At 40.2% G+C, this 24,125-nt stretch overlaps 1 protein-coding gene and 1 pseudogene across 1 annotated transcript in view; one reads left to right on the top strand and one right to left on the bottom strand.

Moving 5' to 3' along the window:
• CASP10 (caspase 10) overlaps positions 1–18,485 on the top strand; it is a 33,025-nt gene extending 14,540 nt beyond the window's left edge. Inside the window, exons 4-8 of the mRNA XM_054585839.1 lie at positions 1,653–1,788; positions 6,605–6,744; positions 13,494–13,602; positions 14,513–15,005; positions 18,275–18,485. Coding sequence (XP_054441814.1) covers positions 1,653–1,788; positions 6,605–6,744; positions 13,494–13,602; positions 14,513–15,005; positions 18,275–18,407 — 1,011 coding nt within the window. The 3' untranslated portion in view covers positions 18,408–18,485. The remainder of the gene's footprint in view (positions 1–1,652; positions 1,789–6,604; positions 6,745–13,493; positions 13,603–14,512; positions 15,006–18,274) is intronic.
• Positions 4,764–6,557, bottom strand: LOC129080563 (septin-10-like; annotated as a pseudogene).
• Positions 18,486–24,125: the final 5,640 nt, after the last annotated feature.

The following is a 24,125-nucleotide window of genomic DNA, read 5'->3' as shown; positions in this document are numbered from 1 at the left end:
CACACACACACACACACACACAACTACACACACTGTAATTAACTTCCTCATCCTTACGTTACTGCTCTAATTTCCTTCTTCCCTCTACTGCCAAACTTCTTGGACAAATACTCTACACAAACTCCTTCTCCAGTGACTCAATTCTTGATCACATTCCAGTGTATTCCAATATGGCTTTGGTTTGCATCACCCCAATGAAACTATTTCTGCTGAAGATACCACAAACCTCCACATAAACAGCTTTTTAGTTCTCATGATTTCCCACATATGGTTTTCTTCGCCTTGAATGTCCTTTTCCATGTTGTCAAGGAAGGAATAGTCATCCTCCAAGATGTAATTCAAGTATTGCCTCCTATGTGCATCTTGTGTGAAGCCTGCTGTGTTGAATAGATGATGAATAAATAGACAGTATCACCATGTAAGTCATCTTTGACTCTTCCTTCATGCTCTCCCAATTGAGCTACAAAACTCACCAAATTATAATTCAGAAATGTTCTCAAACCCAGTGCTTCCTCTGCTTTTCTAATACTAGCTTTAGACCAGGTCTTGTTCATCTCTTCACCAGAGTATTTGATCTTTCTGACAATATTTTCTCTCTGATCCATTCCTCCTCCAACCTATCCCCAAGTCTTCTATTTAAAAACAAATCTATTCATGTTACTGTTCTTAAAAGCTACTACTGGCACCCCTTGACCCATGGCATACTTGCCCAAACCTCTCACATGGCGTGTGTGTTCTTTCACCATCTGATATCAGCCCACTGTTCCTGCCATGACCTAGCTCTCACCCATGACTCGTACTTAAAGCCTGCTTCTCCATATTCCTGAACACACTGTCTTTTCTCAACTGTTCAACCATCCACCATGCCTAGAGATCTCTTCCCCATATCCCACTCTGTTGATAGTGGGCAGATGTTCACATTCTGAGTAGCTTCTCTTTTCTGGAGGCTCTAATATAATTTTATTCATATATGTTTTTTCATAACCAGCTAAATACACTGAGAAACACTAATCATTGAAAAGATCATGATGCCTTATACCCCATATGTAATTCAATATTAAATTAATACTAGCCAATTTGCAGTTTTTCCTAGGATTACTTAAGATATTGTTTCTTTTAAAATACAAAATGTAAAATTCTTTTAAGACATTTTATGCTTATTTTCTTGGAGCCTCTGTTTTAGTGCTGCTCTAATCTATTATAGCTGTGAGTTACAAGTAGTATAGCTCAATGGATAAGAAGAGAGATTTGACATCAGACTGCCAGAGTTCAAATATCAGCTCTGCCACTTATTGGCTCTGTGACCCTGGACAAGTTATTGAACTCTCTGTGCCTCAGTTGTTTTATTTTTAAAATGGTGATTGTAGTAGGATCTATGTCATTGAGTTGTTTTTTGAGGTTAATACATAGCAAGCACTGTCTGGTGTATGTGTGTGTATATATACATATATATAAAATCTGGTATTAATATAGATTATACAGAGATTTACTTGGTAATGCCTCTTCCCCACACTATTGAACTCCCCTGGGATAAACAATCTACCTTATTCATCAGTGCAAAACCTGGCGTCTAGTGGCCACACAGATAGTGTTTAATGAATGAGTGGATAATCAGTAGGCAAGTAAATGTGACTCCATTGATTCTCTTGCAGACTTCCCTAAGTTTCCTGGGACAACTGGAGAAACAAGCTCTAATAGATGCAGACAATCTGACGTTACTGGAACATCTCTGCTCAAAAGCTGCACCTAACCTTTTGAAAAAGATAAGAAAATATAGAAGAGAGAAAGGTGACTAACTTATGCTTGCTTGCACCAGACCGTGGAAATTCTTAAACTAATTGGTCATATGATAATTGGTCACTCTGATGACATTCTCTTGGGAAAGCCAGAACTCTCCTGAATTTCTTTATTCACCTCATTTATTGAATGCATACTTTGTGCTAGACACAGTTCTAGAAACTCCTCTTGGGAACTTATATCCTAGAGGGAGGAAGTAGTTTTTAGACAAATGTCTTCTTCTTATTCTTATATGAGAGCGAGAGTATGGGAGATCGGTTAGAATGAAATAACAATAAAGGAGGCAGGATCGCCTAAGGATTATGTTAAGGAGTCAGGTCACTAGGACTTCATTTACTAGTGATGCAGTGGCCCTTTTCTCAGCATTTTTATGTCTCACTTTCCCTGTCTCTGAAATGGGGATAATGATAGTATTCACCTCATGTGTGTTTTTGAAGATATGCACTTTATATGAATTATAAATGAATTACATATGAATTATAAAATGCATATCTGGCACAGAGTAAAGCATTCAATACATGTTTCTATGAATGGTTTGTCAGAGAGAAGAGTCATCAGAATTTTCATGTGGTATTCTCAGAAATTACTGTCAGAGAAGATATTTATTATTATTCTTTTAGTCTGTCTTGTAGAAGTAGTATTGGTTTGGTATTATATAGAGGTATTAGCACAGAGCAGAAACAAAACCTGGCTGCCTTACTGAATATCAGTATGCTAAATTGGTGTTATTATGACTCTATTTTTCCACTGTTTAGCAAGAGCTATAGAGAACCACATCCATATTTTAGTTCAGTGAGTCAACCTACTGTGCAAATTTCTGTGGTTAAAAACAAAACTAGCCAAAAGGAAACTTCTCTCTAAGAATTCTATAAACACAAAATGAATTGTGGAACAAAATATATTGTTATTAAACTGATGAAATCTCAAACCATGCCTAAAGCAATGAATAAATGTATAATTTAAGTAAAACTTATGAATAATAAAAATAGGTGTCTAATCATTGAGGTTTCAAGTGCAAAATAAAAAGCAGGAAGTTGATGTTGAAAGTATATTTGGAATCCTCACTTGAACTCTGATCTCTAAAATTTTTTTATCTAAGCACACTGACATTCTCCTGTAATGTTCCCATAAACATAGGGGAGGTTGTCAGATTGTTTAGAATATCTGAAGTCTGCATAAGTCACTCTAGTGTTTATGTAGTAAATGCTTCCATGAGTCTTGAGGACTGAGTTTCATATCAGAAGAATTCTAATTTTGATTTTTCTTTTCTACAACCTATCTGCTGTGTGATTCCTTGGAATGTTGGGAGAAAGAAAAAAGGAACTCTTGTTTTCCTCTACTACTCTCATATCAACACTTCCGGAACACTTCTGACCCCCAGTGTGTGAGTTTTTCCACACCAAACAATTCTCCAGTTCTCTGCAGACACCAGCTGGGTGTCCTACATTTAACTCAATTTTGACACTAACCAGAGTTAGCGCAGGCCCTAAGGTCTCAGGCCCCCAAGACCACCCCCCACTTCAGATGCCACTTACAATTAGTGGGTCCCCACATTACACGCAGCATGTGTCTAATTTGGGTAGAAACTGGTAGTTTTAACGATGCCCCCCTTGGGTTCAATACTTTGCTAGAATAACTCCAGACTCAGAAAAACAGTTTACTTACTAGATTACTGGTTTACTATATAAGAAACAGCCAAATGGAAGAGATGTATAGGGTAAGGTATGGAGGGAGGGACACGGAGCTTCCAGGTCCTCTCCAGACAATTCACCCTCCCCACACCTCCACGTGTTCACCAACCTGCAAGTTCTGTGAACCTCTTCAGTTAGGGTTTCTTGTTTGTTTGCTTGTTGTTGTTTTGTTTTGTTTTGTTTTATTTTTTATGGAGGCTTCAGCTGTAGGTATGATTGATTAAATCATTGGCCATTATGATTAATTTGAACTCTAGCCCTTCCTAGTGGTCTGAAGGTAGCTTCTTCCAATCACATGGTTGGTTCTTCTGGCAACCTGCCCCCACCCCAAGGCTGTTCAGGAGCCCCCAACCATCAGTCACCTCATAGGCATATGAAAGACATCACTTCAGAGAGCCTAAGGATTTTAGGAGTTGTGTGCAGGAAAGGGAGCAGAGACCAAATATATATTTATTATTATATTATAGGTGTCAATGGATAGTTTAATAGTGACTTTCTACAGTCCTAAGAGTTTGGGTTTAATTCACTCAATACTTACTTAGATGTTTTTACTTTTAAACATATTTTGTTTCATCACAATAATACATCAACCACAATAAAGTGAGCTAAGGAATGGAAGGCCATCATGTTATATAAAATTTGATATAAAAGCTTGGAATCATGTTACAAATTAGATAATTAACAACAAAAATTTTAAAGTCCTATAAAGCTATTGAGAAGTTAGAATTTCATGTACATAATACATTTTAAAACATATGGCCCAAAATGTTACCTTTAGTATGTCCAAAAAAAAGTTCATCTTGGACTATAAATGCAATCAGAGAGCCGTAATATAAATGAGCTCAGTATTTTCAATGGCACTGATGCTGTGCTGTGGTATGACGCTCTGCCAAGTGACAGAAAGTGGACACTAGGAGAACCAATCTAGATTCATCATAACGCAGCAACTTAAAAACTTCTAACAATAATAAATACATAAGTGCTATCCTCCACTCTGGCTTATGTGTTGACCTAACACTTAAAAGTATTTATCCATGAATGGCAGTAACTGTGGCCATTTGCCAGATACAGAATAAGTGATCCAGCAAATAAAAGCAGCAAGAAAATCACAGAATACTCCTAACAGTTTAATATCTTTTGCTTGTGATTACCTTCTGTGATCTGAAACTTTTGTTTCATATGACATTGGAATTCTTGCAGTCCCTGCTCATCTTCAGGTTGCCACCTGTTTCCATGAAAGTCTGGTTCTGGTATGTCCCAGAGGCAACGTTCTTTTTAGAGACAGGTTATTTCTTCTTCCGAGAGTCTTCTCTTTCCTTCAAGTTTCATTCTCTCTTCTTGGTGAATTCTATTAAGCTGATCAAATTTAACCTGTACTTCTCTTTTAGCTTCTTCTAGAATGAATGGCTTCTTTCTCCATTACTTGCTGCAAAAATGTCTTCCTCCCTTTCTTCCTCCCTCTGATGTTCCCCATAAAATTTGTGTCTTTTGGTTTTGTAGGTCTCTTGACGTATTCTCTGGGCCCACATGCCCATTTCCTCCAGTTTGCAAAGCCTGTAAATTTCATAGTGCCTAGTATGGGTCTGTTCTCCCAGATCCTTTATGTGTGTAAAAATGAGCATTTCCCGGAGCTTTACGAAGTCTCAGTCATTTTCATTTTCCATTTGTAGAACACCCCAAGTGTGCTGGTGAATTTTGACCATATTATTCCCAACTTTTAACTCATCCATACTTCTGTCAACTGATGATCATTGGCACCAATTCAAGGCCTACAGGAATCCCCAAATTGGGGAGTGGTGAAGAAGGAAACTTTATTTAGTGCAAACAGTGATAGAGCACGACTATGAAAGTAGTGCTACATTGCAGCTGTTCAAACAGCAAGGCTCTGAGGCTGCCCCTGCGGCCAGGTGGCCCTGGGGCCAGACCTCTCTTCGGCTAGGCAGCTCCGCGATGGGCTGTTCCACTGTGGGCCGGACTGTCCTGCTCTGGCCAGACATCTTTGGTGTTTCAGCTCAATCCTGGGAAATGCAATCTTCAGTCTTTAGTGGAAAGTACACTCTGAGAGCCAAAGGGGAGCTGGTTTATATGCACAAAAGTCCCTGCCCTCGGTCCCCGACTGACCTGCCCTCATGCAAATGAGGGCTCTGTATCCTTAGAGTTTCATTGGTACAAAGACACTGCCCTGGTTGGTCAGAGCTGCGCAGCTCTGATTGGATGGGGAAAGCCTCTATCCTATTGGTTTAAATAGGGTTCTAGAAAACCTTTATAAAGACTTGTTCAAAGGGCAGAAACAGTGTGGGCAGGCAGTTCTGCATAGAGGGAAGCAGGTTAGTGCAGAGGCTTCTTTGCAGAGTGCAGTTTGCGTGAGAGCGCCTGTGCAGAAGTGGCTGCTGGGCTCTGCTTTTTAAAAATTAGAGCCCAGCTGGACACCAGAGGCCGTTCTCAGTCCTCAGTGTTCACACTTTCTACAAAAGGAAAATGGTGAGTGTCATTCATGGAAGCCTTGCTTTTAGTAATAGTTTCATATCTGTTGGGAAATGGTATATCTGGACACCATTGCTGACCAATTCACTCATGAGCTTTATCTTAAACTTCTGTAATTCAGTATTAGAAATTGCATCATGTTTACCTTACTGTCAAGGTTCTTCATGGTTAAGAGATCCGTGTCTTCAGAGAGTGCCTTGTTGGTGAAATGAAGCAGAGGCACACATGGATGTGAGAAAGAGAGAAGGCTTACTCTTCAGTTCTTGGAGACAGGCCTCAAAATGAGCATTTATGTAGTCACTATTGGTTGGTAGGTCTCTTTTTGTTTATTTGGTCACCAAATCCCACTGTACCCAACAATGGCCCATTTTAATTGAACATCACTTTCTTGGAGTTCATATGTATGAGCTTTAAATCTAACATGTGGATAAAATACAAGGATTCATGGTCTTCAAAATTAGTTTTAAACAGTGTACCAATCAGCATCGATTTTCTAGCTCCAGTCTCCCCAACACAGAAAATATTAAAACAGAAGCCTTGCTGAAAGAACATATTGACCAGTGGATCAGGCAAACCCTTAAAACCACTATATCCAGACACAGTTAAAAGAGCAGATATTTTCTCTTTTGCAGAAGCTGAGCAAAGCCAACTGGGGGCCAACGAAGTAGCATACTTTGAGGGGTGTGCCCCAGTGGTGGAGGAAGCCAAGGAGGGCCAGAAGGAAGAACTACTTTCTGTTTCAGATATTAAGCAAATCCTTCAAGCCTTGCCGGTAGGTACATTGCTGTGTTGGAAAATGTTTAACCACTATCTCCACCTCCACCACAAGCTCCCAAGAAAAAGAGAGGGAGAATGAGAGGAAGGGAGGTAAGGGGGTGGGGAGGTGGAGAGAGAGAGGGAGGGAGAGACTGATTTCCATGGCTGATTTCAATTTACCAATCTGATATCAACTGTATTGCAGAATTTTTGAAAATCTAACAATGGCTCTCACTAGCTGGTTTGAGGTGACTCCATTATGCTGCTGCTATGTTGTACTATGTCATCTTTTCTTATCTCTGGGGTTCAGTCAGGGCTGGCTTCATGGGCATATAGCCTGTGCAGTGGCATAGGACCCATGCTTTTTTAATGCTTAGCTGTTGCTCTTTTGAAATTCTTAATAATGTATGAACCTTTGTTTTGCACTGGGCCCTACAAATTATGTAGCCAAGCCTCCCCAGAGGACAAGAACCGAGTTTCTGTAGTGCCCAGCAAGGGAAAAGGGCGGAAGAGGGAAACACTGGGAGACATTGCACTCTGTTCCTCACAACATGACCATGGTCCTTGAGAGACATGTGACATTCTTCCCTGGGTTTTGTTTCTTTCCAGTGGACTTGGGCAGTTCTATTTTGCCAGCCTCTGTCAGCATCAGTGAAGTTAGTTTGGTCTTGGAAATTTTTGTTTTTGTTTTTAACTGTGGTAAAACACAAATAACATAAAATTTATCATCTTAACTGTTTTTAAATGTAAAGTTCAGTACTGTTAAGTACATTCACATGGTTATGCCACCAATCTCCAGAACTTTCTATTTTTCAAAACTGAAAACTCGGTATCCACCAAACAATAGCTGCTCATCTCCTGCCCCCACCAGCTCCTGACAAACACCATTCCAGTTTCTGTTTCTATGAATTTGACTACTCTATGTACCCCGTATAAGCAGTTGTACAGTATTTGTCTTTTTGTGACCAGCTTATTTCATTTAGTGTAATGCCCTCAAGGTTTATCCATGTCAGAGTTTTCTTCCTTTTAAAGGCTGAATGATATTCCATTTTGCTTATCCATTCATTTATTGACAGATATTTGGGTTCCCTCCACCTTTGAACATAGTACAAATACCTCTTCGAGACCTTGCTTGCAGTTCCTTGGGATATTTACCCAGAAGTGGAATTGCTGGATCATAGGGTAATTCTGTGTTTTAGTTTTTGAGGAAACACCATACTGTTTTCCACAGCAGCCGCATGGTTTCTACCAACAATTCAGAAACGTTCCAATTTTTCCACATCTTTGCCAACACTTATTTTCCTGGTTTTTGATACTAGCCATCCAAATGGGTGTGAGGTGGTATCTCCTTGCGGCTTTGATTTGGACTGCATCATTAATGATTAGTGATGTTGGGCATCCTTTCATGTTTGTTGGCCATTTGTATTTCTTATCTGGAGAAATGGGTTGTTTTCAAGTTAGGTTGTTTGTGGAAGTTTTATTTTTTTAAAAAATTTATTTATTTATTTTAAATTATCTGTTTATTGTTTAGTTGACTTCATTGGGGTGATATTGCTTAATAAAATTATATAGGTTTCAGTGGTACATTTACATTTTAAAGGACATAGTTACCTCCACCACCATCTTTTATTAAAAAAATGGAATTTGCCTCCTTTTTGAAGTGTGTGGTGTTTTCTTGTGATTAGATTCAAGCTATGTATTCTGGCCCGAATTTCACATAGATGATCTGCATTTCTCAACATCACATCTGGAAGCAACAGTGTCTGTCTGCCCCTCATTTCTGATGCTAATTTTGGATATGTGGTCCAAAGGTTGTCTGATTGGTTCATTATATAGATAGTTTTATAGAATTACTATTTTTCCTTACAACTAATAAACAAGTATTGGGGAGACATTTTAAGGTGAAGCAAATATGCTACTTTCTATCAAAATTTTCCTCTAAATTGAGCATCCATTGATCATTCTTGTGTGACTGAGTGTCTATTATGTTGATTGAAAAGCAATGATTCTCAAACTCCAGTATTCTCACCACATTTATAAGTCAACATTCAACATTATACTACGTTAGTTGAGAGCCCCCTTTTCTTCCCTCAAAGCTTCTTTTGCCCACTGAACTTAATTCTCCCCTATTCTTTCAAGTATTTTTGTGTGTGCTCAGATACTGATGTGTATGTACCACACGCATATGCACAAACACACATGAGACTTTGCTCGTTGTCTCTTAGAAATTCAGTAGTTTCTAAGGGCTGTGGCTCAGGCTCAATCTCTAAGTGCTGCTCTCTTGTTGACATTGGATGATTCTGGCCACAGGCAGATGAAGATGAAGATAGTTGTGAGGTGCTGGCAATGCAGGAGGCTTTGCGGGGGCAGCACCTAACATTATATATGTTCTCATAGACTCTCAGGGTTGAAAGGTGTATTAAAAGTTATCTAGGCAACCGTGCCCCTGTCCATAAAGTGGTGGGTAAAATAACACTGGATAAATCATCTCATGGTTCATATGCACCTAAGAGGTTTTCTTACATAAAAGAGCTCTGCGAACACTCGCATTTAATGAGAAGAAACTGTATTTCAAGCAATATCCCCTAATTTGATCTAAAAGCAAGTCAATATTTTTGAGTGTGACATAGGCTATCCTTACTGAACTATTCCAGAAAAAAAAAATGAAAGACCAAACATGACTGGGAAGCAGGTCATTCATTCATTCATTCATTCCTCTCTGACAAAGACTTGGTGGGCGCCAACAGAGGATGCAACATCCTCTGAGAAAGAGAGCCAGGCAGACCTTAAAGCTTACTTCCCATCCTTATTGCAGTTGATTTTATCCAGATTTGAAAGAGAGGAAACAAATCAAGGAAACCTGGGGTCTGGGGGCTAAGCAGAGCCCACTTCTGCATCTGGAATTACCCTAATTCCAGGAAACTTGCTCAGCTAATTTTAAAACCATCTGGACAAATGGGAAATAGCCTGCCAGGCCTTTGGATGTTGCTAATAAGGACTCCAGGTTTTTAAAGAAAGGGAAATGCGGCTTGTGAAAAGAAAGGCAGGAAGTCTTCAGAAGTGAAACTGAACGTCTTTGCATTTTGTTCCTTCAAAGAGCTGAGGAATTCTGCTATCGTGCACCTTAGGAGAGAGGCAGTGTACCTTTAATCTGAGTTGAAGATAAATCACTTCCTGTAGCCAGGAGCCTGGTGGCCCCAGCAGGGAGGCGCCCAGTGACTTGGAGGTGATTCAAACAGGTGTCCTGGTGCCACTCACCATGCAGCCAGTGGCAGGGTGAGCCCCTCCCCAGAACACCGTGGTCACGTCCCTCTGGGGCTTTCTGCTGCAGACCAAAGGCTGGGTTTGAGGTGGTAGGGGAGGACAATGCAGAAAAGCTGAGGTTCCTAGACTGTGTTTCAGTTTTGTACTTAGTTATAGAGACCATTTATGTAGCCCAAAGTAAAAACTATGATAGAGTACACACGGAGAAGTCTGGGTCGCCTCCTTGCCTCCTCCCCTCCCCCATAGATTACCATTTTAATTAGTTTTCTGATTTACCCTATTTTTACTTTCAAAAAAGAAAACCCAGCCATACCTCCCCTAGATTCTAAAAGAGATATCACACTAAAATACTGTTCTTTGCCTTACTTCCTTCATGTAACAGTATCAGCTGGAGAAGTGTATAGAGATTGACTTCAGCACCCTATGCTCACTGTGTGGCTATTCCTTAGTTCCTTCAACCACTCCCTGTTGGCAGATGTTAGAGTTACTCCTAGTCTTTAGTATAATGCTGCAATGAATAAATATCCTTGTGCGTGTGTCGTATCATATTCCTGCCACTGTGTCCTCATGAATATTCCCCTTTGGAAGAAGGGAGTTGATTCTGTTTTTGTTGCCTGCCAGTGACCTTTACGACGGCTAGAGATTAGGTATCTGTACTTTTCTACATCAAGTCAATTTTTTAAAACAGTTTACTTACCAGTTTTATGGTAAGGATACAACTCAAGACCACCCATATGGAAGAGATCTGTAGGGCAAGAGGTGAGAGTTGGGAGCGGCAGGGAGCTCCCGTACCTTCCCAGGGCGCATGTGTTCTCACACCCCAAGTCTAGATTTTCAACCCTTTCCCCTAACTCTGTGAATTTTCCGCATTTTATGCACCTCTTGTTTCCTCAGCGGGAGGGGCCCTGGCAGGATGAGCCTGCAAGGAGTAGTGGTAGATACTCTTAACACACCTTTTTAAATTTGGGTCACTATGGCAGAAATAGATATATTTGATACAGAGTTATTTAAGGTGACTTGGGAGAAGGGTTACAAATTAGTGGAGAACTCATTTCTTCTCTCAATTCAGAGCAAGCCACTGAATGCATGGATTATACCAGGCTTTTCTATGGGAGGATGAAGAGGTGATTTCTACTCTGAAAGCCTAGCATAGCAGCTTCTGGGGAATGCAGGCAGCCCTTCAGAAGAACCCTTCAGAACCCTTCAGAATCGCTCTGTGGAGAGCGAAGGAACCCCTGGCAGGGCTGAGGCCCCAGGCCAGCAGTGGCGGGGTGGGGGGCGGGGCAAGTGAGTGGGGGGTGGGCGGGGATGCTGAGTCTGAGGACGACGGTGCGGCTCCGCATGCTGCTTGCAGAAGCTGGAGGGAGGGACTTGGCCATGGTGTGTTTAGTTTCCTGAATCTTTGCCCAGAAACCATAACCTCAGGAAAATATTTCAGAATCTGCCATCAGGCTAACCTGCTTATAGACAAACAGGTTTTTGATGTTGTCTGTCTGTGATGTGTAAAGTTTATCAGATCTGATTCCTCATTTTTTTTTTCCTGTAAATTTAAATTTCAGAGTCCAGCACTCTCCACTTTCCTGGGAATCTCTGTTTTTGTTTTTTTGTTTATTTGTTTGTTTTTGCATAACTGAGACATTACATGATATGTTCTTGGTGAAGTTACCATTATAGAATATGTGTCATGTGCTAGGCATTGTTCTAAGAGCTTCCCCTAGGGCTTATCTCATTCAATTCTCCTGTCACCTGGACACAGGTGCCACTTTTATCATCATTTAATGATGAGGAAACTGAGACCCAACGACTCTAGTCTTTTGCTGGAAGTCACGCAGTTAGAAAGGAGTGGCGCTGGGATTTGAGCCTAGCGGTTGGGCTCCAGAGCTTCAGAGCAAAGACTTACTGTGTAGCTATAGGAGCTTAGGCAATGGCTTCACTTCCTTGAAAAATAAACAAGCTTCTTTCAGTCTTGCAGTTCTGCGGTTCTAAAGTTTCGCATGGCTTCCCTGGAGCATTACCTTCTCCCGAGGTGAGGAGGAATGTTCAGGGGCTCCGTAGGACTGCAGCTCGGGTCCTTTTTGGTGTGTTTTCAGGTCTGGGTGGTACTGGACTTGCTCAGCCTGAGCGGAGCACCCAGGACTGACCCTTAACCAGAGTTAATCAGTAACTCACTGATGAGGGCAGAGCTTGCTGGACTCTACCAAAAACTTGCTGATGGGAGAAGGAAACTTTAAGAGAAATTTTCTTGTTACTGTCATGTGACAAATAGCTCATCTTTGGCTTCCTCTCTATGACGGATTCTAATTTAGAGGAACCAGGGAGTTTGCAGGTACCCTTCAAAGCACTGAAATCCTCAGCTAATGCCAAAATCATGACTAAGTAATCTCAGGGCTATGGACTGGTTTTTGTCCTTCCCAGACTGAGTCTCTAGGCTTTTTTTATTCCCTCTTTCTTCTCCTCAGTATCTGGCCAGCCTCTCTCTAGCCAGTGACACATCAATGCCAATTCTTCCTAACCAAGCTTTCTACCAGAAACATTAGAGCTGATTCATGTGATGTTAACTCTCAGCTCAGCCCATGTAAGACCGTCTAAGTGGGGAGAGATATTGGAAGAATCTGAGTACTTCTCTTTCTAGGTGACAGAGTAACCCTGGTCTCCATGGAGATGTAGGGACCATCTGCTTACATTCTAACTTTTGAAACCAACACAGACGTCTAGGCAGTTTCTTCAGGGCATCTCCAACTGGGGTCTAGCCCGTAAAGATTCTGAGGGCTTAGAGTTCTTTGTGCCTGTCGTGGCTCTCCTTCCGCTCTCTCCGATTATCTCTGTCTTTCCCACCTTTCTCTGTAACCATCAGAAACGTGTTGACCTTTGGCTGTGGAGAGGATGCGCTCCCCCTCTCAGCCAGCCCTTTTAATTATTTTGAGAAAGGGAAATTTCTCTTTTAGTGACTGATGCCTCTTCTTTTCTGTTTGGATTCAAGAGGTACCATGTTTTCAGGTCATTTTAGCCAGACAGAGGCCCCGCTGAAGTCAACTCAGATAATTTGCAATCGTATGCTGTTTATAGTAGCCTTCAGAAAGAATTGCATATATTTTAAAATTCCTACTGTGATCTCTACCGAAGAGATTTCTCTGGTTTTGGAGGAATCAGATCACTCCAAATCCCACTGTCTGAAAAAAAAATTAGAATTTGATAGTTTTGTTGTCTTATTAGATCCTTACTTATGGATCCTTCACCTGGCTAATCTAAAAGGAAGATGCTTTTGCATAACCTGGGTTTTCTAAAGTTAAAGTACATAGTCTGTTACTTAACACTGAGGATTGACATTCTGCAATTAAATGAAGTGCAGTCTGAATTTTAATCAGGGCCTGGCCATTGACTAACTGCAGACCAGGGCCAGGGCCTGGAGAATTCCGTGATCAATGAAGCGGTTGGTTAGAAACATTAAACTCTTAAAGTGAGGATTCCCTAACAAGTGACTCTATCTCTTCTTCTTTCAAGGAGGAAGCTGTGTATAGGATGGATCGGAAATACAGAGGCCACTGTGTTGTTATCAATAACCAGAACTTTACCTCACTGAAAGAAAGAAGAGGAACCCAAAAAGATGCTGGTAAGAAAGGCTGTAAGAGTATATCAAATGCAAGTTGGGGATCTTAAAATAATTTTTTATTTCTTATTTTCTTTCAGTAATTTTTATCTTCCATTTAAATGTAAGGATGATATTATAAATATTTCTAAGCCTATTACGTAGCCCTAGTGTTTAAGTCCTTCCAGGCTGTGATATCAAACTACAAAGACTGGGTGGCTTACAGACAACAAACACTTTTTCCTCACAGCTCTGAAGGCTGGGACGTCTAAGATCAAGGTTCTGGTGTTCCAATGCCTGGTGAGAGCGGGCTTCCTAGATGGCCACCTTCTCATGGCTCTAACCTCACTTGGCAGAAGGGACAGGAGCACTTTTTGGGGCTTCCTAATGGGCCCAATCCTCATGGCCTAAGCACTTTCCAAAGGCCCCACTTTCTAATACCCTTTCTTTGAGGGTTAAGATTTTACATACAAATTCTGGGGGGACACAAACTTTCAGACCATGACACCTGGGGTGTCACCAGCCTGCTTAAAGAGCAAAAAGAATCCCTGACTGTTTATGGCTCTGTGGTTTGGGGGCGAGCATGCTGGGTCTGTATGAGAAAACCTGCATTTGGGCTCTAGCTCCACCGCTAACCAGGTTTGTAGCTGTGGGAGACTCACAGGACCTCCGCTCCCTCATCTGTGAAACAGAATGAACTCTGGCCTCTGGTGACCCTCAGGGCCATTGTGATAATGCTGTGGGTACTATAAAAAAGCAGATTACTTATAAAATTTTATGTCATGAAAGTAAAAATAAAAAAATCCAAAGTGTCAAGCTATTTGCTGTGCAACTTTTATAACTATTAGCATTGTTTGACCCATTCATTTTATTTTATTTCAATCAATTTCACTTCATTCTTTTCTTTCTTTCATTCTTTCTTTCTTTTTGACAGACTGCCTGATGCATGTGTTTCAGTGGCTTGGGTTTGTTGTAAAAATATATGATAATGTGAATAAAACAGAACTGGAGGAGGTTCTTAAGAAATATAAGAGTCATCCAGACCATGCTGAAGGAGACTGCTTTGTGTTCTGTGTCCTGACCCATGGAAAATTTGGAGCTATCTTCTCTTCAGATGAGGCCCTCATTCCCATTCGAGAAATCATGTCTCACTTCACAGCCCAGCAGTGCCCTGATCTGGCTAACAAACCCAAACTCTTTTTCATCCAGGCCTGTCAAGGTGAAGAGATACAACCTTCTGTATCCATTGAAACAGATGCTGTAAATCCTGAGTCCACACTCCCTCCCCTTCAGGACAGTGTTCCTGTTGAGGCGGATTTCCTTCTTGGCCTGGCCACTGTCCCTGGCTATGTATCCTTTCGTCATACCACAGAAGGGAGCTGGTATATTCAGTCTCTGTGTAATTATTTGAAGGAGTGGGTCCCAAGGTAAGAGTTTCACATTATTCAATTCACCTACCTGTTTGTTCATCTGTCTGTCCACCTATTTGTTCATGCATCTGTCCATCCACCCACCCATGCATACAATCATGCATCCACCCACCCACGCATCCACCCATCCATGCATCCATCTATTCTAACATCTGTCCAGCCATCCATCCACCCATCCAACAAACCTGTATTGAACACCAGTGTACAACTGGAAAGGAAGATATGGAATAAAAAAACAAAGAAAAAAAACAACAAAAAACACACCCTGGCTGGTGTGGCTCAGTGTGGATTAAGTGCCGGTCCGCAAACCAAAGTGCACAGGCCTGGGTTGTGGGCCAGATCCCCAGTAGGGGGCGCTTGATAAGCAACTACACACTGATGTTTTTCTCCCTCTCTTCCTCCCTTCCCTTCTCTAAAAATAAATAAATAAAATCTTTTTTTTTTTTTTAAAGACACAGTCCCGGCCCTCAAGTTGCTCACAATTTAGATGGACAGACAAGTAGATGGGGAAGAGCATTTTCCAGTGGTAAATACATATTGTGAAGCATAGGTGTTACAGGAATGCATAGAATTAGTACCTCACCCAGATTTGGAGGGTCAGGGGAAAACTTCTAATTGTGGTGAAAGACATGTTAAACACAGGAAACAACATGAATAAAGGCATAGGGGCCTTTTATTTGTTCCTTCCTTTATTCATTTATCAATCACTCATATTTACTGAGTGCTCTCATGCGATGCCTTGGACCTTGGTCACCTGCCTCTACTCAGACGACTTTCCTTCTGTCTCTGCTACATGCTCCTCACCTGGTACCCTGGAGATAGGCATTCGCCAAGGTTCTGCCCTGGACCTTCTATGCTTTCTCTCTGCAACCCCTCATGGCAGTTTTAGCTGTACCTGGAGGCCACTGGAACCTCCACGAAAATGTCTCCCAAATTAGTAACTCTGAGTTTCTGGAGGGGTAACTTCATTCAATTACATCCTTAGTGCCTGGCATAGTATCTAATATATTGTTGAGCTTGGTAACTATTTGCAACCAATGAATGATTGATTAAGTCAACCTCATTCTTAAGGTCAGTCTTGCACATTTTTTCACGGCCCACGAGTCATCCTACCTTTGTGTTGTCCTTGGACCTTACAACCCAATGAATAGTCTTGAACTCACCTTCTCAGCCCTCTCCAGGAGCTTCTACTCCTGAATCCCATTTCTAGAAATGGCCACAATGCTCTTCTGGGAATTTAAGATAGGGACTCAGGATTGGAGCCTTGATTTACCTAAGCTTTCCCCTCTTCTTTACTAACCTCTATAGTCCCAGCATAACAGTCAAAGGCAATGTCTTATGGCTCCATGGGGACACTGTAAGCCTGCTATAGTGGGTACTGAGCTAGGGACTAGAGGGACATTGTTAAGAAGAGAGACAAAAATGTCTTCTCCATGGAGCTTACAGTCCAGTGAGGGGAAGCTATATAATAAAAATGTAAATAAGTAGATATTTAAATTAATAAGATAATTTCAGATAGTGACACCTGCTATGAAGAAAGCAAAACAGGATAATACTACAGAGAGTGGTGGCAAGGAGCTACTTGAGAAGACTTCTTGATCAAGGTGATAGTTCAAGTGTGACTGAATGCTGAGAAAGAGGAGTCAGCCACAGGAAGGTTTCAGGACAGAGATAACAGCTCTGTGAAACAGGATAAAAGGACCAAAAACCAGGCAGGGCCTGCATCTCATCTGAAAAATAATGGTGATGATGAGAAGTAGTGGTAATATTAGTTTAGCCAAAAATCCATATGGTTTTTTCTGTAAAATAAAGTACTTATTTTTCATTTTCACCAATAACTTTATTGATTTGAATATTTTGCCAGCTATCCCCCACCATGGTATGATGTTGATTGTTCTCAATTAATGTCTTGATTTGATCACTAACAACTTCAACTGGTCTACCCGATCATGGAGCATAATCCAGCAAGAAATCTCCAGCACAGAACTTCACAGATCATTTTTGACATGCTTGATCAGTCACAGCTCCTTCTCCACACACTGACTGCACAAATAGTTTTATTGCATTTCAGTTGCATTTTTACCTTTCTTGAAATATGAAAGCAAAATATGGTGAAAATGCATCTTTTCTTCCATCTTCAATATTAAAATGGCTGCACAAAAATTCACCAATTTCAATAAAATTTTACAAATGTAAACTGACATGACAGATATCACAATGCAATCTAACAAAATTGTTTCAAATGAAGTTCAAACAACTAAGCACTACCAGAGCCAGCTTCTGAGAAACCAAACTGATTTTTTTTTGCCAAAGTAATACTACTAATAATACTAAAAATGATGGTCAATGGAATATTGTACCCATGGTTCTAAGTGCTTTACATAAATTACCTCATTTAATCTCATGGCAGTACCTAAAGTGAGTATTGTTATCGTCTTCATATTAGAGCCGAGAAAACCGAACACAGTAGTGACTTGCCTAAGACCACATACTCAGTCAGCAAGTGATAGAGCCATGATTCAAACCCAAGTCTGTCTCAAGAGCCTTTGCTTTGCTTCCAATAATATGCATTGCCCACTCCTGGAGCATTCATTCTAGTAAATGCTACATGCCCTACAAGCCCAAGTACAAGTGTTACCTCCTCCATGGAGCCTTCACTGCTCTCAGTCAGAAGTTCTGTCTTTCTCCTCTGAACTTTCAATGGAACTTTGACCTTCTTTTCATATGGCATTGATCACATTCTGCCTTGTATTATGAATTTGGTACCTATGCTATTCTTGGTACCCATTTTATGTCTGCATTTTAAGTGTTTAAGATTAGGAATTGTATCATATTTATCTTTGTATCCTTCCCCAAGCCAAGAACAGAGAGGGTATTATTAATAGGAGGCTCTCTTTCTCTATCCCTATCACCTGCCCGTCTTATCTACCTACCTACCTACCTATCATCTCTCAGCTCAAAGGAAGAACATGGAAAAATAATTATATGTAAAGTTCCTTTATGAACGAAGTACATTAAAACACAAGGTTTAATTATTATAATTTTCTTAAACACTGAATGTGGAATTGAAAATTTTATATAATTTAGCATTTGTTTTTCTATTTCAGAAAATTTCTATTTCTATTGCTTTCTATTGGGCAAGATTCCAGTTAGAATCTAGGCATGTTAGGCTAGGAAGAAGTCACATGTTTTAGGGTCTTATTTCTAAGACCTGGTACGTGATTACTGTCTCCTGATTGAAAATATATTTTCTTCTCTGCCTACAGACATCAAGATATCTTATCCATCCTCACTGCTGTCAATGATGATGTGAGTCGACGAGGTGGAACAAAGAAACAGATGCCTCAACCTGTTTTCACACTACGTAAAAAAGTCATATTCCCTGTGCCACGAAAATAACTTTTATTATGGTAGGGAGGTTTCATTGACTCTTAGACTTGAAAGGAACTTTCTCTTCTAACTTCCAGCCTACTATAGGAGATCAGTGACAGATGGTGAGCTGGCTTCCAGTCTATCATTCTAGTAATAAGAAGTGCTGTATTTTCAGACTCAGTAAATTCTGCTTTTTCTTTTCCCCTTTCTCAAAAAGTCTAAATGATACAAAACTTTTTTACTGATGCCTTGGGTTATAATCTTGGTTTTAGCTGTGCATCCTGAGAAAAAAATAATTGGCCTTTGTGTATGTGTAAAGTGAAAAGTGGGAACAGGAACATTTTAAGGTTCCTTTTAGATCTAAGAACCAGTATTCTTAGATTTCTCCTCCACATGACCACTCCTTGTTGTAATTCTCTGTCTTCCCTGGTGCTTTGTTTTGGACATTGGCTGACGATGAGATCGCGGTTTGCTGACCCTACCTCTCCTCCTCCCTTCCCAAGGATTCCTTTCTGCCCTACAACTGGGGGAGGGAGGAATTTGGTTTATGCCACGGCCATTTCCTGCTGTAGTGTCAGGGAAGATGTTCCTGCAGGAACTGTTTTTCCTGGGTTGCAAACTGGGTTGGCCCTAGGAAGATGACGGCTAAGTGTAAAGAGAGACACATAGTCAGCTCCTCTGGGAGCAGAAACTTTACAATCTGCTGTTATGTCCCTGTTGGTCAGAACCGTTCAAATGTTGGTGACAGAACACTCAACTCAAGCTGACTAAAGCAAAGAACTGATTGCATCTCTCACTTGAAAACAAGAATGCGTAGTGCTGACTTCCAGTGAGGCATGAGTCAGGACTCAGTCCTCAGTGCAGCATCTGTCTCTTGGCCAAGGGCCCTCAGGCTTGGCGGCTGCACTGTGCTGACTTTCGTCAACAGCACCCCCACCGCCTCTGCCTCCCCATCACAACACACTCTGCTTCTCCAGCCCCAAGGACAGGAGATGCAGCTTGAGGGACTGAAGCTGTTCACAGGGAGTGTTGCTCTCTCCTTAGCCAGAGAGGTGCCTGGCTATGCCTTGTGGATAGGGTGGCTCTGGAAGGAATACTTGACACTTTTAAAATTAAGGTTTTGAATGTTTTTACATATGTGAACTTTTTTTCTATTGCAGAAGGAATGTTTCTTTTTCAATTGCTGGAAAGAAGGTGATTGGAAGTGTTGTAGTTAAAGCCTTCATTTATAGATGAGGAAGCTGAGGCCCAAGGAGGCAGGGCAATTGGCTACAGCATTTCAGCCAATTATTGTTCACATGATCTTATTTCCCATGTAAGTGAACTGGACCATCATGGGGCATAATAGGACTTCATGAACATCTCTTTGGATATACAGATGCCCGTGAAAGATGTCAGGGAATGAAGAAAATTCTCAGTGATGTCTGATTTTATAAATTATTTCTGTGAAAGTCAAATTCATTTAAGGTGAACTTTCTATGAAAAATAGTCATGAGAACTTTATTATAATGTAGCTAGTAGTCACATGTATTTGAATGCAGTTTGGCAAAAGAAATGAATCTAATACATAGGTCAGGATGGTCTTCCAAATCAGTTGGTTGTGTAAGTCAAAGCTAACAGCTGGTGGTTACAGTCTTTGTTCACCTGGATATCCACAGCTGTTGGCCATTCAGCAGTCCTCCTGGGCAAGGGAAGCATGGTGTGGTTAAAAGGGAAGGGCAAGGCCTCTGGAAATGGAAGCCTTGGGTTTCTGTTCTGCCCTGTGGCTCCTTTGCTCTAAGACACTAATTCAAGCTAGTTGTTTGAGCCTTTTCTGTAAAGTAGAGAAAATATTATCTGCTGAGGAGATTAACGATTACATATATACAGGGTTGGGCAAAAGGAGGTTTACAGTTGTACGTGAAACACAGTATTACTATTTATTAATTGTATTATTTTTCATATGAACACCAGTAAACCTATTTTGCCCCATTCTATACATATTTTTAGATTGAATGGATATATTTTTAGAGATCTCTATTTAGATATATAGATAGCTAAATAGAGATAAATATATATGTATGTATGTGTGTATATATATATATATATATATATATATATATATATATATATATAATCTCCATTTAAATTTAATTATGGTGCTGTGCATATAAGGCCTTTAGATGGCAGATTCTTTTGGTAGTAACCTAAATGGCAATAGCAGAGTTTGAGTTCTCTTACATCTAATTCCAGCTGACTTTTAGCTGCAAATCAACACTAGCAATACCTACTGCAATCCTCGGCGTGAAGAGCTGGCTCTCCCATCACTGGTTCACAGTGTCCTCAGCAGCAACAGGCTGGCTCCTGGCTCTGAGTCCAGATGACCAAAACACTGCTGATGAAGTCTCCTTCATCAAAAACATTTGGGGTTTGATGTTTAAGTCCCGGGCCTGTGGTCTTTCTCATATTTCTATTTTGCTGGACTTTAGCACTCGTGCAAGATTAAATTCTAGAATCAGGAAGCACTCAATGGACTTTCTTTTCTGAGACCTCCAGCCAGGACTTTAGGAGTCACTAGGCCTTTATGGCTGTGGGTCACAGGTGTCTATACAGACACCAGGGGTGAAGCTGTCCTTGGTTCATTTTTCTTCAATGTAGTGTGTGCACACTTGTCCTGTGTGTGTGTGTTTGTGTGTGTACATTTAGAGTCCAGGAACAACAGGAGGTGATTTGATTACAGCTGTTTGGCTATAGCCATTGTCTGTCCAGACTTTCATGAAGGAAATGGGCAGACTGAGTGATGTTTCTGTATATTTTGCTTAGTTTTGCTCAACCTATAAGAGCTGTAGTTATTTTTTCTTTCTTTTCCCTTCTTTCTTCCTCAAAAGTTTAGCTTCTATAAAACAAGACACAAAAACATTTGATAGCATATTATGCAAATGTTTGTTATTTAATAATGGTGCTCCCAGTATTTACTATTATTAGAGCCATTAGTTGCCATGGCATTTTACTGGCCTCTTCTTCAGGGAATTTCTTTAATGATGGGCAGGTTTGATATCAAAGGGATGCCCCATAGCAGCCACATTATGTTCTGCCAAGGCTCAGGTAATTTAAACATATAAGCAACTGGTACACTGTGGATACTGACCAATCAGAATAGGCACTGACCAGTATAATACAGTGGTAAATGCTGCTGAATAACAGCCTTTATTAATGATCAAGTCTCCACTGAGGTCAACCAAATTAGAAGATTAGCTCATTTTATAGATAACTTCTGTGCCATATCTAACTTACAAAGTCTTCCAGGTCAGATCCTTTCCCAGAGATCTAGTCAAGTTGTTCTTAACCTAGAATTCTTGGGCCCATTGGAGCTTGTGAATGTATTCCCAGGGTCTTTGAGTCTTCTACCTTCACTTGTAAATGTTGTCATTCCTTTTTGGTTATCATTTTAAAAAATCAATAGAACTGCATCCTGGCTTTTCTGTTATGACCACTTTATATTTGAGCTCTGCCACGCAGTCTGTGCCCACATCCTGGCATCCACGGAAAGTGATGAACTTTATGTGGAATTTTTAAAAAAAGGTAAATGGGTTGACATTGATTAATAAGATTATATAGGTTTCAAGCAAACATTTCTAGGATACATGATCTGTATATTGTATTGTGTGCCCATACATTGAACTTTTTAATGTAGCGTGGATGCAGATCTATGGCTGGAGGTCCTCGGATTTATTGTCAGGTGCCAATCTTTAATTGATCTGAAACCTGTTCCAGTCCATCCTCTCACCCATGACAGGGTGGCAAATCTTCCACTATCCTCCACCTTTGCCTCACTCTTCCAGCACAAAGGGAATTCAAACCACATGCAGAGTCATGGATTTGGGAGCGTCAAAAAACCCGGGGACTCTGTGGTCCAGCCTTCAGAGTGTTAAGTGACTTGGTGAATTCCCAGAGCTGTTAATGGAGGATTTGCAATCCTATGTATCTACTGCTTTGCAAACTGCCACTTGGTTTCACATTTGGACAGATTTTATTGTTCTTTTCTCTGTTGTATTTGAATCCACCTCCTTAGAATGTACTTAAAAAACTGGTTCTCATTCTAAACTCTGGAGTCATATAAAACAAGTGTAATTATCCTCTGTGGAAGTATTCAGTGTCCAGCAGAAGTAAAGCCTGCTTGAGTGTGGTTGGTAGGGTAATAATATGGGTGTAATAATTTATAGTTTTAATTTGAACATTTCACCTAAAATGTCATATGGTGTGCTTGAGTGTGATATTGTTATATTACAGAATTACATGCTTATGATTTTGTAATAAAAGATTTTTGTAATAAAAAGGGGTGTTATTTGTGCCAGACCCTGTATATTGTGAAGTTATTTAACTTGTATTCTGGTAGAGTATGGGCCTTGTTCAAAGTCTGCAGTTTTCTTTCAATGTTGTGTTAAGAATATAGTGACACACCTGTATCTTAGAACAGGAACTAAATTTTTGAAAGTGAAACTCTTTTAAAAACAATATTAGGGGAAATTCCCTGTTTAAAGAAAGACTCATTTGCCAATAAAAACAACCATTTCTTAACATAACTTTTGCATATATGATTTTTAAAAGAGAGTTTTTCTATTAAAGTTTTAAAATTGTATTAATTCTTAATTTTTAAACTTATTTTGAACAGGAAATATAAAAAGATAAGGAAATCTTTACATTGTTCAAAGATAAGGAAATATAAAAAGGTACCCCGGAAAAATCCTGCCTCTTGTTCTGCCTACCGTATGCCCAGTCCTCCTACCTCCTTATCTCATAAATAATTTATGGGTCTCAATGCAAATACAAATACAACAAATACAAATATGTATGTATTTTAAAATAGATATTGCTTGAAGCAAAGTGTATACACTGTGAAACTCACATTTCTCAATTGGTCTTATTTTAAGTGATTCTATGCAAGATGATTGGAAATACTGGTACAATTCTAGAATGGGATTATGAGCTTTGTGGACTGGATCCTTGTAAATAGTAGTAATTGACTTACAAATAAATAAAGTGATTTTTTCCTTTTTTCCTCTGATTAATACATTTTATTTTACTTAATAACTTTTTTTCTGCTTACATAGTCATGTATGCTCTTTGTGTAATATTTAGGAAATACAAGAACACATAAAGAAAAAGAGTTAATTCATTTGTAATTCCACTTTGGCATTTACTTTTCCATTATTTTACTAACTTCCATGTCTTCCCAGTCATGCAACCGGTAAGCTTTGCCATGATCAATATCTGTACTTCACCCCAAGTCTCAGTGTCGAGCATGCCCTTCCCCCCCTGACAACCACCTGCTATCTTTCTATCTCACTTCCTCTAGGACCCTGCCACCAGGGCCTCTATTTGTCCATTAATCTTATCTGCCATCTTTCCAATGTCAACACCACCCCGCCCATCCCTCCCTCCCTTCCCTCCTTCCCTCCTTACCCAGCTAGAGTCTGGAATAACTTGAAAGGCCAAGTTAGAATTTGTCATTTTTGTGTTGTGCAGAGTGTCTGCCCCTGGTCCAGATTCTGTCCCTTCTCTTCCTACCACCAGCTCCTTCCAGATCACCTGAAACCTTAATGTGTACAAGAAAACATGAAAAATGTACACCAAGTAAGATTAGTGCACCCTTGCACTCAGAATGTTGTGGAATAATTTTCTATGATACTAACCTAAAAAGTTAGAGTTATTTCCCAAAAAGTCCCACCTTTTTCTTTAACAACCGACTATAGATCTGTTATTTGT

This window comes from Pteronotus mesoamericanus, unplaced genomic scaffold (assembly GCF_021234165.1).
Source record: "Pteronotus mesoamericanus isolate MK-2021 breed Mesoamerican mustached bat unplaced genomic scaffold, CSHL_Meso_final contig_90, whole genome shotgun sequence".
Taxonomy (NCBI): Eukaryota; Metazoa; Chordata; class Mammalia; order Chiroptera; family Mormoopidae; genus Pteronotus; species Pteronotus mesoamericanus.
This window is presented reverse-complemented; position numbering and strand designations above follow the sequence as displayed.